This window comes from Neophocaena asiaeorientalis, unplaced genomic scaffold (assembly GCF_003031525.2).
Source record: "Neophocaena asiaeorientalis asiaeorientalis breed wild unplaced genomic scaffold, Neophocaena_asiaeorientalis_V1.1 scaffold392, whole genome shotgun sequence".
NCBI classification, from domain to species: Eukaryota; Metazoa; Chordata; class Mammalia; order Artiodactyla; family Phocoenidae; genus Neophocaena; species Neophocaena asiaeorientalis.
Genome location: NW_020174421.1, coordinates 283,687 through 300,330, shown reverse-complemented (window position 1 = coordinate 300,330; position 16,644 = coordinate 283,687). Strand labels below are relative to the sequence as shown.

At 51.2% G+C, this 16,644-nt stretch overlaps 1 protein-coding gene across 2 annotated transcripts in view; it reads right to left on the bottom strand.

Annotated features, from left to right (window-relative positions):
* The window catches only part of FGD5 (FYVE, RhoGEF and PH domain containing 5), a 116,053-nt gene extending 99,417 nt beyond the window's left edge, over positions 1-16,636 (bottom strand). For both annotated transcript variants that reach the window (XM_024756480.1, XM_024756481.1), the window contains exons 1-2: positions 16,569-16,636; positions 5,793-8,478 (exon numbers count right to left, since the gene is read on the bottom strand). In XM_024756480.1, the coding sequence (XP_024612248.1) occupies positions 5,793-8,478; positions 16,569-16,581 (2,699 nt within the window). In that variant the 5' untranslated portion in view covers positions 16,582-16,636. The remainder of the gene's footprint in view (positions 1-5,792; positions 8,479-16,568) is intronic.
* Between the last annotated feature and the right edge of the window lie 8 nt (positions 16,637-16,644).

Genomic DNA, 16,644 nt, shown 5'->3' with positions numbered 1-16,644 from the left:
CCCTCCCCCCAAAAAAAAAAAAAAAAAAAAGATATCGAAGGACATGCTGAACTAAGGTTATTTTCACTGCAGCTTCACCTGCTAAAAACCACAGTCCTGCGTGTGTCTGTCTGTGCTCATACCTTCTTCTACCTCCATATGTGGAAAACCTACTTTTCCTTCAGTGCCTGTTCAAATGTCCCCTTTTCCACAAAGCTATCCCACCCTCGTCTAGACTCCTACTCTTTGGGTTCTGAGCATCTCCGATCTTGCATTTCAGGGACTTGGGTCTAAGTCCTCTTCCAACCACCCAACTGTACCTGCGCTGAGGCCGGTGACGGTACTGGGCTCCCCTCTCCACCTCCTCCCACACATCACTTAGCACAGTTCCTATTCAGAATTGCTCATTTCTCGAATGGTCGTCATCGGCAAGCCAAAATATTCAATCCCCTGGATGCACCCACTGCGGGTCCTCATCTCGCGCTGTACCACGTGGCCAATCCACAAACTCCACAAAGCATGTAATTCGAGCTGCATTCCAACAGGGAACAGCTCTGGAGGAGAGCCTGAAATGCTGGGCCTCGGCCCATCCACAGCTCTCTCTGGAAGGCACTGCTGCTCGGGGCTGAATCGTCTGAAGCTCCCCTTATGAGCAGTACAGACAGCTGCTCTAACCCAGAGCTCCTCCTGGCTGCTCCTAGGGCACAAGGGGCCACAGGAGGTCCAGGGTCCCCCCGAGGCCCTGAGGGAGGGAAAGACATCTGAGCACTGCATTAGCCAGTCCCAGGAGAGGCTGTCAGTCTTCTTGATGAGTTGCCAAGAGAGAAGTAAACCCACCAGCCTCGAGAAAAGAGAGTGTCCTTCTGCTTCTCCTCTGGACCAACAACAAGGCTACCCCAGCCTAACTCCCGCAAGCAAAGACACTTCACAGCGGTTGGATGGAGACCACCAGCTAACGTGGCATTTTTCAACCAAAGAAAATAGGACGTGGAAAGAGCATTGGGTCGAGAGGCAGAAAGACTGGGGTTTGAACCTTGGTTTGGCTACTTACTACCTGTGTGACAGAGGATGGTTTATACCACTTCCCTGGGCCTCAGTTTTCTCATCTGGAAAAATAGGAACTGGAAATTCCTAAGGTGCCTAACTAATCGTGAGTTACAAGTGAAATAATAGCTACAGTCAGAGTCACAGAGTAGGCACCTCTGCTAGCGAGATTACGGAATCACAAAGCCCTGGTCCTGGGTCCAAATCAGGGCTGCTTAGGCTGTTGCCTGCAGCCCCAACTCCATCTCACGCAGAAGGCAGAGGCAGCGCTGACACCACACGCCACCACCGAAGCTCACGAGTTCACGCCTGGTCCTGGTTTACGGATGGGAGGTCCTGAACATTGAGTCAAACACACGCAGAACAGTCGTATGAGAGAGAGACAGAGAGATCCTCCCTCAGTGAAAGGGACCCGATTCCCCACCTGCATCCACTGCTGTGTGACCTTGATCATGTCACTCGGTAACAGCTAGTGCCTAGTGAACACTCCACTCTGTGCTGCATTCATTTCGTCTTAATGGCATTGTGAGGCCAGTACTACTATCATCGCCTTTCACAGGTAAAGAAACTGCGGCACAGAGAGGTAAGTCGCAGTAAGTGGTGGAGGGCAGACTGAAAGCCACGCAGCCTGGCAGGAGCCTGCACGCTTAGCCACCGTGCTCTCACAGGCTCTCCCTGGGCTGCCGTGTCCCCATCTGTAAACATAAAAGGCCACCAGAAATGCATCAGCAACAATATGCATCAAGAGTTGGAGAGGGAGCTGGAAAGGGATGAGAAAAAGCCAGCGCAGCAGTACGTTAATGTAAAATCTAGGAGGTGGGCGTATGGACATTCACTGTTAAACTCTTTCTACTTTCCCGTAAGTCCGAAAGTTTTCATGGTGAAATGGGGAAAAGGGGCCTCAGGGACCTGTGTTGAGGTATAACACGGAGCGATTAAAGGAGACTCACCATCACGCAAAAAGCAAACTTACAATTATGGGGATTTAAATGAGACGCTCAGGACAAACCAGTGTGTGGTGTTTTGCATCAAATGGATATTGAATAAGCGTACACAAAGCACCCCAAACTGTGTTTCAGAGTATCCTTAATAAATGATCGTTCTTTCCCCCAGTGAAGCTCAAAATCACCAACTCACCGACATGCATTTATTAAGCTCCTGGTGCAAAACCAACATACTGAGGTCCTGCTGGATATTCCGAAGTAAAGACCGGGTTCCCCAACCAAGAGTCCTGACTGAGGACATAGAATACCCTATTTGAAAAGGATGAGTGTTGGACTGAAAACGTTTTTTGTGCGTATGAGAGTCAATTCAGGAAAAAAAAGAATGCTTCGGGGATACTCTTTAAACCGAAGGATAACGAAACCTCTTTTACATACGGGGGTGGGGGAGTGAGGACTATACATAGGTAACAATGTATACACTTTTATTTTATGAGATAGAAAACGGTTAATAAGAATATTGTTGTAGCTTCGAAAATGCTATTATCTGTGTATACAAATCTCAAAGGAAGTAACTGTGTAGAAGAAACTTTATAATCATCCATCAGACCCGGAGCTGCTGCTCAGATTTAGGGATCTCTAAGGGCTCTCGGAATTCTATTACATACTCAAAACATTTCTTGAAGGGAGGCACTGTCAGTGGAAAAAGGACTTGGATTTAAATAACATTGAATCACACCACGAGAGAGTTATTCCCTTCTCAATCCGCCTGAATCCTTCTGATTATGCCAAGCAGAAAGTCTCCGTGTGGTGCCAGGATGCCTTTAACACCTCTCCCTGTTTAACAAAGGGACTAACCTCCCGCTCACAGCCTTGGCAACTAATAACCTCAAGCTAGACTTTACCCGTGCTATTTTAATTTCTCTTTGTATCCTACTTTTACAATTGCCTTCTTCTATTTATGACACCTAATACTGCTTTTCCATTTCCCAACAGTGGCATAAAATTTCCTTTTAAAATATTTTTTAAGTAAAAAACATGGACTGATTTAAAGAAAAGCAGTGAGTGACGGCACAGGTGGTTGAGAAGTACAGATGGGCTCCAATCCTACCGTTTTACAGAGGAGCGACCCGGGCCCAGCCTCCTCCAGGATCCCACAGCAAGTCAGTGACGGGGTGGGCTCTGAACCCGCACGTCCTGCAGCACTGTCCTGCGCTCTTTCAGGACTGTCAGTATTTATTTTGGCTTCTGCCTCTGATCTTCACACTGAAGCAAGGTCTGGGGCAGGACAGGCAGCGGAAGGAGGAAGGAACTGTCTCCCACCCTCTCGTCCTGTCCTGTCCAACCCCAAGCACCCCTGGGCACGTGTCTCAGGTCAGCGGCACCCCTCCGCTCGGTTCTCAAAGCCCTTATTCAGGCGAAGAAGCAGTGGCTCCTCACCCCGTGGCAGTTCCCCCTGCCTCTCAATTTTGTGTATCTGAAGCTGCCCTTGCCCAGACGTGTTCCCGCCCAGGGTGGGGATGTCTCTCTCCCTCTGCTTCCATCTGTTTCATGCAGGGAAGCGGAAGAAAGCTTTGCTCACTGATTGATGTCCAAGAGGATGTGGTTCCTGCACGGGAGATTCATCCCAGTCAGTCTGGCCTTCAGGGAAATAAATTCAGAGAGGGGCAACAGTGCTTTTGAAATTCAGAGTCTGACGGTTGAGTCAGACCCTAGGCCAAGGTCCTAGGCTGTAGCACCAAATGTGAGATAATACAGGGAAAGCACCTAGCACGGTGCCTGGCACAGTAAGCAGTCAGGATACGGTAAGTATTAGCATTTTCTTGGGTATTTTATTCCCTTAATGTCATTATAGTTTGGATGAAGGGAGCTTTTTTGTTTTTTGGACTAAGTACAGATCAAGGAAACAAGGCCTTTGCATATGGCCAAGTAGCCTGTGCACTGCACAACCCCAGGGGCAGCATATTAGACTAAAAGGTGAGTGGGACCCTGGGGTTGTGCAGTGGGCAGCCTGAACAACCAGACCTGGCATCCTTCAGCATAATGCACTACAAATTCCTGAACCAAGAGTCAGGAAATCTGAGTCCTGACACTGATTTCTCCACTAAATTGCTTAGAGATTTTAGGCAAGTCTCTTTCCCTCTCTGTACTAGGACCAAATGTTGGCTGAAGTTCCCTTCCAGCTATGAAATTCTGTGATTCAACAAAAGCAGGTTTCAATTTCCGAAGGACAGTCATACAAAAGAGGAAATGAGCTCAGCTGCCTGGCTTGAGGGGAAAGAGCCAGCATGAGTGGTGTAGGGATATTAGAGAGAGGAGAGCTTCTGCCTCAGTGGGATAGGGACATGAGGGAGAGATAGCTTTTGCCTCAGGCAGAAAGAAAAACTTAATCAGAGTACCTAGCAACAGACGAGGCACCTCTGGGAGGTGGTGAGTTCCCTGTGGCTTGAGGAATTCAAGCACAGACCCAGTTAAGAGAGGGACCTATCAGACATGGGAGGTTTGACCGTACACTCTTTGAGGTCCTTCCCAGCATGGAGATTTCATGGTTTCAAAGCCTGGTTCTATTTTCATTAGTGCTGGAGGCATTCAGCTAGGGTTGGGTCTTGTCAAACCCCGCTAACTATTAACGCAATGAACTTGTCTGCTCTCCCGCTCCCACCCTCTTAAAGCTCGCACACATCCACAGTCTCCAAATTAAACTCGATCCCTCCCGTGGCACTGATGTCTACCTTTGCTCTGGCAAACAAACCTAGGAAGAACCAAGTCATAGCCTTACCCAGACTTGGGGCAGGGAGAAGATGGAAACAGTGTGGGGAACCACGCGAAAAATTCAGGAGAATAAACCACACAAACACTTCTAGTGTCTACACTCCAGAGAGAGCTAATGCTAATTGCAAATCATTCTTATCTATTCATTACTGCAGGTCCCCTGGGAATTCCGAGCAGCAACAGCTGTGCCGGGCTGCGACGAGTTACTGCACACGAGGCGAAAGAATCAGGGTTTCCTTTAAAATCACCACCATTCTGACTTTTCATTAATTCAGATCAGGTGCCCCCAAGCGTGTAAATGGTTGAGGCTGAATCGCAGTGCCTTTAAGTTGCATCCATGGTGCATAAAAAAACAGCAAGATTTGGCAATTATCCACCTGGGATGGTCAACAGGACATTCAGTCAGTCTCGGGAAGGTGGGGTCAGAAAACCGCCACTGTTGTCAATAATTGCAGTGTTTCACGCTCACTTCCAAGGTGACTGAGTCCAAAAAAAAAAAAAAAAATCAGCTTGGACCTACCTCTTAAAGACCTCTATTCAGAAATTTAGCTCAGGGCACCCTTAGCTCTTTAAACAATTTAAATAAATTGTCTTTTCTAGTTCCTTTGAACAGAGTATATATTGACACAATAAAAAGGTCTCAATCTCAATTTAGGGTATTTTCCTGATGGTGAAAGATGTTTAGTTTGACAAGATTCCAGAACCTTCTCTTTTGGTGACTTTCCCAGAAGGGACAAGTAAAGCCATCTACCTAGGAGATAAGAAATGTACCCCATATAACAGAAATACATACACTCACACGGGCACTATATTTGGCATCTTAGCCAAATACTTTCAGACAGACTAGGTACTCTCATCTTTTCAAACACTCTGCCTAGAGGTAGCACAAATCCATTTCCCAGATGAAGTAACTGAAGCCACTCACCCCAAGTCACAAAGCTAGAGAGAAACAGAGCCTGAGGCTAAAAAGCAAGTCCGTTCTGTCCCCTACGCCTAAGCTTGCCTCTCGGATAGTTATACCTGCCGAACAGCAAAGGAAAGGTCATTTCACGGTACCTTTCTGCCTCCTGGTCTGCACTCTGCTGTTTGCTCTCGAAGGCGTTGAAGCTGCTCATGTCCACGTAGCCGTCATTCTCGTTTGCTGTGGACAAGGCTCTGCTCTGATCTTCAAACAGCTTCGTAAACGTCCCGGCCCTTGGGGGCCTCCGAGGTGGAATCTGGATATTTTCATAGTCCGAGTTCATGGCCGGGATGTTCTCATAGTCCGAAGTGTCAGCGTTGGGGAACGAGATGGAGCGCGGCTTGGTCAGGGGCAGGGGCAGAAAAGGAGGCCGGGAGCGGTCCTCGAAGGACTCCACCCTGGACACCGTCCTGCTGAAGGGGACGCCCTTCCTCTTGCCGTCCCTGTAGAAGATGAGGGAGGAGGGCGAGTCGCAAGCCCGGAGCTTGCCGGTCCTCGCTCTGAGCTGCGGGGAGTTGCTGAGGCTCCTCCGGTCCATCTCCAGGAGCCGGGCCGGCCCATGGTAGCTGGACTCCGAGGAGGACCTGGACGAAGACACGTTGACGTCTACGTGCACCTTGCTCTCTGTCTTCTTCTTAAACGTCAGCGCCAGGAACCGCTTAAAGGACGGCTTCTTCTTCTTGGTGTGCTTGTCCGGGGGCTCACTCTCCACCAGGAGCGAGGGGGAGCTCTTTGTGATGGGCTTTTTGGTGATGCAGGCCAGGTCAAAAGGGGGCGGGATGTCAACCACGGAAGACGGGGTGGAGGTGCCGCTGGATGGGAGGTGGCCCCTCTGAGAGAAGCTGCCAGAGGAGCCAATCACGCAGGGCAGAGAGAGGTTGTCGTCCTTCCTCTTGATCCCGTGGCCGTCGAGGCCACACACCTCGGGCTCCCGGCACAGGGACATGGGGATCTCTCGGCCTTCCACGGAGAACGATCGCGGGTACAGAGTGAAGGCTCTGGGCTTAGCTGGCAAGGCCCTGCCGACATCCAGCGGCTTCCCCTCCAATGACAGGACCGCCTTCCTCGCCTCCTTGGTGGCACCCCCAATGCCAATGGCTGATGAGCCAGATTCCGGTCCCGTTTCTTCCGGGACAGTTTCTGGGACGTAGCCAGCCATCTTCCCGGAGTGGGGCCTGGCCCTCGTGGTGACATTCTTCCTGTCAATGGGGACCAGGCCGCCCTCCGCATCCGAGCTCCCCTCTTCCTTCAATCCACAGCCATTCGCGGTGCCCAAGGCAGCCTGTGCCTCAGGCTTCTCCCCCTCCCCAGGGTCCGCCCCGCACGCCAGGCCAACTCCCATCTCATAGGGGCTGGCGAGCGCATCGTCCACGGCATCCTCCTCCTCTGGCATGACCACCACATCAGGGACAGAGGGTCCCTCCCCGGCGCCACCCTGCAGGGAGCCACGCCGGCCACATCCAGGCCCAGCCGCGGGGTCCTGCTGCGTGCGCTCCCCTGACCGCGGCTCCTGCTCAGACTCTAAGCTTTGTGCTGACTCGGAATAAGGAGAGCAGCTCTCGCTACAGAAAGAGGTGCTCTCGCTTGGGAAGAACTCGTAGGGACGTCCTGAGAGTGGAGCCACAAAGTCGTCCACACAGTCCCTCTCGAAAGGAATGATCTGGCAGCTCTCCTCAGCTCCTTCATCCTGCACAGGGTCCTCACCTTCTTGAGGGTCCCCTCCTGCCTCCTGGGTGCCCACTGCTGTTGCTTCTGGGTCAGCTTTCTCTTTCTGATCAGCTGGCTCATCCTGACCATCCTGGCCACCACCTCCTGGGGCATCTTCACACGCCTCCTGGGAGATGTCAGGGCTGTCTGTGGCCGCCTCCGCCTCCGGGACACCAGGGGCCAACCCCTCATTCTCTGGGGGCTCCTTGCCGCCATCGGCAGCGTCCCGCTCAGGGGGCCCGTCAGAGCCCACACACTCGTCTGATGCCCCCAGTTCTGTGTTGGTGCAGCCTTCCTCACCATCCTCCTCTGACTCCTCGGGTGTCACAGGCGGCCCGGGCTCCTCACCACGAGCTGCTGGGTCCTCTGCATCGAGGTGAGTTAGAATGATATGGCTTGGAAGGACCGCCTCTCCATCCCCAGCACCCCCGTCCTCCAGGCTGTACACGCTGTGCTCTTCCACCTGCTTCTCCTCGTCCTCACTTGTGAACTTCTGCTCCTCCGCCCCCGGGGCACAGGCACAGTCCTCCACCTCCATGTTCTCAGGAGTGGGGGTGATGCCTCCATCGTCCTCTCCACCCAGCACCGCTTCAGCCGGGGCTGCCCAGTCCTCTGCAGCTGCTGCCCCTTCCTGCTCACACTCCTTGCCTCTCTCTTGGCACTCCTCCCCACCGCTGGCCTCCGGAGGCACCGTGACTGCATTCTCCACGGAGCCCCCATCCCTGGGTCCGTCCTCTGCTGCCGGAGCCCCGGGGGCCACGATGTAATCCTCGTCTGCCTCGGGCTCGGAGCATTCCGGGGTGGACCGGTGCTCGTCGTAGAGCCCCCTGTCTACACAGGGCAGCTTCCCATTGCTGCATTTGTTCAAGCTGTTGATCATGTAGATGCTGGCCCTCCACTCACTGGGGGTAGCCAGCCTGGGCTTCGGGGCGATGGGGGGTTTCGGCCCCCTGGACATGGAGTTGGGACTGTGAAGACACTCGGGCCGGGGTGACGAGGGGAATTTGGGTGCCGTCACTGGCGTGAGGGGACTGGCAGCCTTCGGCTTGGGAGCAACTGGTGGTTTGGGTGAATCTAAAGGATGAGAATAAGAAAAGGAGAGAGAGAAGGTACAGTTACCATTATTTCCTTCCACTCAGAGTCTCCTACTTACCATTCACAAGAGAACACCGCAGATGGTTTCCCAACCCACATGAACCCAATCTACCATGTTCTGTCAGGTTTACACCCTCCACCAACATCTTTAAAATCCCTCGACCTTCCAATAAAGATTCATTCTGTAAACAAGGTGAAGAGATCTTTCTTCTATGCACAGGCCAGCTAACAGAACCCAACTGAATGACACCCTGTGCTCCTCAAATAAAGGTGTCCAGGTCGTTGCACTCATCCACTCAACAACGACGCAGTAAATGCTTTCGATGTGCACCGGCCCATGAGACACTGCTGGTCCCAACAGTCAGATCCCTGCTGCCCTCGTGGAGCCCACAGTCATTCCACCATTCATTCATTCTTCTATCTATATATGCAGCACGGTAGATGGCAGAGGCTTCTAGGACCAAGAAGAGAAGAACACCTCTGCTGAAGACTCACAATGGAATCAGGGAGACAAGACTAACAGGACAATTGGAGGACTGAGCCACAGGCCCTTGGAACATGATGACTGAATATCTCCCTCCCTCCAGAATGATACACCACAGGCTTGGGATGGTGGCATATGATTCTTCTGAGGGTCACCTCTGAATTCTACATGCTTCAAGCCTGGTTTCCAGCTAACTGCCCTGCCTCCAAATTTCACAGGAGAAATTATATGGTACTTTCCAACATGGGATATTTGCAAAAGGCCTTATCCCCTGTGGATGCTGAGGATCTATCAGCCACGGCAGAGTAAAAGATGTCGCACAACATGCACATGTGACAGGAGTTAGGGAAGCAAGAGTCGCCACGGCTAGGGAAGACCCCTCGGAGAAGGTGAAATTTCAGCTCACTTTTGCAGGACTGGAGGGACCTGGCCAAGCGGAAGGAGCAAGGGAGGAGTCGCCCACTTCCAAGTTCAGCATCTCTCCTGCCACAGCCGGCCCATGCCTTCACACCTCCTGCCGTGCCTCCGAGCCCCTGTCCACACTGCAGGCAGGGTGAGGAATGCAGATTTTCATGAAATGCAACTCCATCCTGCCAACTTCGCTTCAAAAGCACCGCCTGGTTGTCCACTGCCCAGGTTTAGGATGTACAGGTCCCCCCTTCAGTCCAGTCTCAACTCCCAGTTCCATCCCCACTAAGCCTTGGGTGTGATATAAAGCAGCCTCAGCATGCCAGCCCGGCTTGTGACAGAAGGAAGACTGAGCACAGGGCCTGGAGGTTTGTCAGCAAACTCTCCTCCTCCCCACACATTTGACTCCCAGCTCAATCCCTGCAGCATCTAACCCTGCTCATCTCTAATCCAGGGCTGTCTGACAAATATAAATGGGAGCCCCATTTATCATCACACACGTAATTTTTAATTTTCTCAGAGCCACATTAAAGAGTCAAAAAGAAACAGGTGAAATTAATTTTAACAGTACATTTTTCAACTCAATATATCCCAAATATTATCATTTTGGACATTATCATGTGATCAATGAATCTGTTTGGATCAACATGTAATCAATACACAAAAGTCATTAACAAGATATCTGACACTCTTGTCTGTCCTAAGTCCTCGAAATCTAAGGTGTATTTCACACTTGCAGCACATCACGATTCAGACCAGCCACACTGCAGGTGCTCAGTAGCCACGCGAGGGTGGTGGCTATGGGGCCAGCTAGCACAGCTCTAACTGATTGTAACCCATCTCCATGGGACTGTCCCACGGGCCCCTCAACTTCAGTATATCTGAGGCCACAGTCAGTATCATCCCCCCCAAACTGGCACAGCTATGCAAAATTCAGCTGAGGAGCCCCAAAGGAAATAAAAAAGGCCCAGGACAGCAATAATATAGGGTTATAAAGCCCATGCACTCTGGTCCTGGAAGGGCCTGATTCCAGAGCCTCTGTACTGTGCAGGGAGAGCAGCAACACTGCCAGTTGTAAGATGTGGTAGCGAACAGCAAGAAATGGAGAGAAGAGGCACAGCTGTCAAGACTTTAAAGGCTAAAGCAACCACTGCATCAACGCCCTAACCCACACCTACATTCATCCGCACCAACGCCCAGGCCAGCCACTGGCATCCGGATGATAACCCGGAGTCTTCAAGATAAAAGAAGTGACTTCTCAAGTTTTTGTTTCCATACGCAATCAAATATATCCTAATTCAGAAAAATTTCTGTCCAATTTAGTTTAAAACAAACTCGAATATTTGGAGCTTAAAGAGCTACCTGTCAATGTGGAGTAACAGGGTAATAATAAGCCTTTGGAGCCTGGTGGTCTGGGTTCAAATTCCGCCGTTGCCACGTATAAGCTATGAAACTGACTCTCAGATTCCTCATCTGTAAAATGGGTTCAACAGTAACACCTATTATGAAGAGGTTGTTATGAAGATTAAAAGATATATATTAGCAGGACTTTGCATAGACAGGTGTTCTCAATAAGCAGTAGCTATTATTGTTCTAATAAAGTCAGTCCTTCCCTACCCCACATCTTCCCCTGGTATAAGTCTTGCTCTACACAGATATATGATGTAATACGAGCTTCACGCTCTCAACATCAGGTGTCAGGCATTGGCATGAAATTATTCTTTGGGGGTGGGGACTCTCACTTCTCATCCTTAACAGGTGGTATTTCACATGGGCACCACGAGACCTGACAGAGGTCATGGAAAATGACCGTCACCTAGGCTGCATCGCTCCCACCGCCCCCGATCCTTCATCCAATCAAGCTATTGATCTGTGGGCACCATCTCCTCGGAAAAGACTACAGTGGGTGTCTGAGGCGTGATCCTGAAAGAAAATGCCTTCCCCACAGGAGCCCCTAAGGAGTGACAGGTACACAGTGTCCATGCCCTGCTCCCAGCTCTAGAGCTCAGGGCGTTTCATCCACACCCCCTCTCAGATCAAAGGATGCCAGAGTCAGAAAGGCCTCGTCTGACACCTCATTGAAAGATGAGGAAACTGAGGCACAGAAAGGGCGGGTGACTGGCCTGGAATACTCAGTGAGTCCAGAGCAGGGCCCCAGTAGAATAGATTTTTTTTTTTTTTAATAATAGGATTTTTAAAATATATACTTATTTATTTGGCTGTGCCGGGTCTTAGTTGCAGCATGCAAGATCTTCCTTGTGGCATGTGGGATCTTTAGTTGCGGCATGTGGGATCTAGTTCCCGACCCGGGGTCGAAGCCAGGCCCCCTGCACTGGGAGCGTGGAGTCCTAACCACTGGACCGCCAGGCAAGTCCCAGAACTGGGGGTTTCTTGCTTCCTGGTCCACTCCCTTGAACCTCTGCCTTTACCTTTCTGCCACTGAGCATTTCTTCTACAGTACAGACTCAGGGCTCCCAGCAGAGAAGGGCAAAACGCAGGAAAACTGAGGCCAGGGAGACCAGGGACCACTAACCAGGTGAGAAATTCACATAAGGCTGAGTTAGAAGGACTAACTGTGACCATAAAGTGAATGACTGGCTTTCCTTTGCTCCTATCCACTTTTCTTTAATCCAATTCCATTAAATAGGTATTTATCGAGCACCTACTATTTGCCAGACACTAACCTGACTCTTTAGATACATCAATAAACAAAACACTGTGTAGATGCTGCTTAGCCTTGAGCAGAAGGCCATGCACACTCCAGCTAGTGTGATGAACAAACTAGAAGTGGTGAGGATGGAAGGAGGGAGAGCAGGGAGGAGGCGCCTGCAATAATCCAGGCCAGAGAAGATGGAGGCCTGGACCAGGCTGTAGCAGTAGAAGTGGTTAAAAAAAAAAAAAAAAAGAAAGAAAGAAAGAAAGAAAGAAAAGGTCAGATTCCAAATATGAAGGTACAGCTGGTGGGATTTACAGACAGTTTGGATTTGGGGTGTAAGAGAAAGAATAATAAAGGACAACACGAAGGTTTTGAGTCACAGCAACCAGAAAAGTGAATTTGTTACCAACTGAACTGGGGAAGGCTGCAGGTGCCAGGGGAGGAAACCAGAATTTCGATTGGCACGTGTTAACATCTGAGTTGCCTATCACAGCCCCGGGAGGAACTGTCAGTGGGCTCTCGGATGGACCAGCCTGGGTTCCCGGGAGAGGCCTGGAGGCAGCCATCACAGAGACAGGATTAAGGCATGAGCCGCCGGGTGAGCCCACCAAGTGACTGAGCGGGGGCAGAGACAAGAGCAGGGCCCAGGAGGGAGCCCCAGTGGCCCAAAGGTTATGAGAAGGAGCCAGCAAGAGAGACAGAAGAGGGAGGAGAGAAAATGAAGAGAGTGAGAGCTTCCAGGTCTGCTCCCTCCCTGCTTCCCTCACAAAGAGGAACCACATAGAGCCCCTGCCCTCAGTACAAGGGTCTCAGACCAGTTCTGCCCAGAGAAGACCCAGGGGACAGATAACACCAGGGTGCATGCTGAAGGACAGGGAGGATTTTAATAATCAAAAAAGAGGTTGGATATGATCCAGCAATCCCACTTCCTCAGCATATATCCAGAGAAAACCTAATTCGAAAAGATACATGCACCCCAACGTTCACTGCAGCACTATTTACAATAGCCAAGACATGGAAGCAACCAAAATGTCCATCGACAGAGGAGTGGATAAAGAAGATGTGGTACAATGGACTATTACTCAGCCACGAAAAAGAATGAAATAATGCCATTTGCAGCAAGATGGATGGACCTAGACATGATCATACCAAGTGAAGTAAGTAGGACAGGGGAAGACAAATATTGTATGATATCATCTATATGTGGAATCCAAAAAAAATGATACAAATGAACTTATTTACAAAACAGAAACAGACTCACAGAAAACAAACTTAAAGTTACTAAAGGGGAAAGGTGGGGGAAAAAATAAATTAGGAGTTTGGGATTAGCATATACACACTACTATATATAAAATATATAATCAACAAGGACCTACTGTATAGCACAGGAAACTCTACTCAATATTCTGCAATAACCTATATGGGAAAAGAATCTGAAAAAGAATCGATACATATATATTGTATAACTGAACTGCCTTGCTGTACACCTGAAACACAACACTGTAAATCAACTATACTCCAATGTAAAATAAAAATTAAATTAAAAACATTTTAAAACAAGAGGTTGGGTGTTCCAGGCAGAAGGAACAGAATGTGCAGAGGCCCAGAGGCAGTTAGATGCAAGCCCTTTGGGAGTAAAGAGTCCAGTTTGGCTGAGCTTTAGAGAATGGCAGGGACGGGGCAATTACAGGATAAATCAGAGCAGGGCTTTCCTCCTCTGGGCTGAGCTTAACTTTCTGACTGTCCAGAACCCAGCATGGACGGAACTGCTGGACCCTCTGGCTGCTGCATGAACCTTCTCTCTCTCTGTAACACAGAGCCTGGGGGGGCACAGCCTCCCCACCCTGAGGTACCAACTCCCAAAACCTCCTGGCAATTTGCTACACCTGAGGATGACTCGAATGCAGAATACCCTTTGAGCCAAGAGGCCAAGAGTTAACTGGGGGTGGGGAGTCACAGTGACAGGAGGAAGAGATTTTTAAGAGCTTCTGGTGATAGAAATCATCCCCAGCCAGCCCCCTGGTACCAGTTTATATTTGCTCTCTCTATTTTAATTAAATATCTGCCACTCACACATCCATGTTGCTGTTCCCTTGCCGGCTCTGCAGAGTTTAAATCAGAAGAGGTACCGAGAGGGGCACTGGACTGGGAGTCGGAGCTCTGATCTCCACTCCTGGCTCTGCCTTTAACTGAAGGGGAGACCTTGGGCAAGTCCCCTCCCCTATTTGAGCCTCAGTTTCCACATGTGCAGAGTGAGGGGACTGCACCAACCAGTCAGTAAGTGCCTTCTGCTTGCTCTGGCCGACGACAGCCTTTTAAACTCATGGCTTTTCTGATGACGTCCCCTGACATTCCCATCTTTAGCCCCTGTCTGTTTCAACTGCAGTTCACCATACTCCCCCTGGAACTCTCATAACCGTATGTTCCAAGAGTAATTATCTTCCAATTTCACCTTCCAATTGCATCTTAATTTAACTTCCATTGCTGGGTGCCTGCTGGAGTGTCCCAGCGAAGCCTGATGATTTCTAATTAGGCTGCTGTTAGGCTAGTCCAGTGATGCACGACCGAGCGGGAAGAGCATGGGTCCCCCGCTCAGACAGACCTGGACTCCAACCCCAGCTCTGCCACGCACTGGCTGTGTCACAATAACTAAGAGGATGGTGGTTACGAGATTCAGTCCCATGGAGTCTATGAACCACTACGCTGCATGATCGGGAACTTCAGAGCCTGGCACACAGAAATCATTATATGAGGTCTAGGACTGCCGTCACACTGCAAAAGTAACCAGGTTTATGCTGGAGGCAAATGACTGGATGGCAGATTTCCTGGGACCAAACCTGCCTTTACGTGTATTCCGGCTCACTCCATCCCCCAGATTCTCAGAGAAGGGAGGGCTTGCCCAAGCCTCATGCAGGGAAACGTGGGAATACCGGATCGGCTCTCACCATTGTTTTAAGCGAGTTTTATTAGGAGTGTAGGAAAGCGCTAGCCTGGCTCTGTCCAGGCTGCGCCAGATCAGGCAGCAGTCCACCTCCTTCCTCCAAGGAGTGGCTTGCTGGGCGCTGAGACCCTGCCCCAGCCTTTTCCACTACTCAAAAGGGGAATCCCTGCTCCCACTCCCACCTCCTACCCTGCGACCAACACTCACTCACTGTCCAGGTGCATACACGCCCAGCAAAACAGGGCCTGGACACAGGGAGGCGGCTACCACACTCCCAGGCCCCCAAGTCTCTCCTTTGTCAGATCAATCCAGCCAAACGTCTCCCATCTGCACCTCACTCCTAAGACAATGACTTTTTTCATCAAAAAGATTATACAGAGAAAAAGCCCACAACACACACACAAACACACACTTTTTACACATACTCAGGGCAGCAGGATATGGTTCTAAGACAGCCAAAATGGTGGCTTCCTGTTTCTTCAGGGATGTGTGTTTTGGAATACGGATTCGGACGAGGGTGTTGGTCGGAGAGAGAGCTGCCTTCTGCTAAATTCTAAGAGAAAAATATTAAAAGAGCAGTAATCGCTCCTTGTCAGGCAAATGAAGTTAGCTGGGGCTGCTGCCTTGCAAACTCGCCTCTAGGAGGAAACTTTCTGCCCTCCCCGCGGAGGAGTCAGGAACCCGAGAACTGGGTTCCAGGCACCGCCCATCTCTGACTCTCAGTTAATAAACCTGTTAAATGGCACTCCTCTGGAGGGATCATTATCTACTGTCAAACGCGTTCTGGATTTCACTGAATCCCTGGCCTAGCAAAGGCAGATTTGGAGAGCAGAGAAGCAAGGGCTTGGGAGGGAACGCCTGGAGTGCGGCTCAGCCTTGGCGTCCCCTAGGCGTTCGGTCCCCTGGGGGAGGCACAAAGAAGGCCCCGGGCCACGGCACTGCAGGAGGTTGGGGTGCGCTGCGGGTGTGTGTGTGTGTGTGTGTGTGTGTGATAATCTAGGGTTTTTTAGTTCCTTCGGAGAGCGAGCTCCAAGTCTGGGCGTCTAGAAGAGAGAAGGGAGCAAGAATCCGCTAATGGCGCGCCTCGGAGTAGCGAGGGACCAGGAACAGACCCCGCAGTGGGGAAGACCTCAGACGGTTCCCGTGGGCCAGGAGGGGCCTCTGAGGGGGCAGCGAGGGCCTGGCGGGGACCCCGAGGAGCAGGAGTGAGGATTTAGGGTCGCGACCAAGTCGCCTTTGCGAAGGGAGCGTCATTCCCCGCTGCGAGGGGACCCTCAATACCGGGACCGCGGTGGGAGCGCGATACGGCCGTACGTGGCCAGGGTGCGGCCTCGCCGAGACCGAGGGTGCGTCCCCGAGGCTGGGCGTCTCGGACAGGGGCAGCGGCCCCCGATGTTCTCGTCCTCCTCGGCGAGGGCACTCGTGACCCGCCCATACCTCGGCCGAGGCAGAGCAGAGTGGGAAGGTCGGGGGTTTCTCGGCAGCTCGCTCCCGGCGCCCCGCGGGCTACAACTTGGAGCGCCTGGCGGGGGCCCCTCGCGCGCGTCCCTCGGCGCCTGAGGTCGCGCGGAGCCTCCTACCTGCTCTGTTCATCTTCCAGCGCGCGGAGCCAGGGGCCGCCCGTCGGTGCGTCCGTCCTTCCGAGCACGAGTCCAC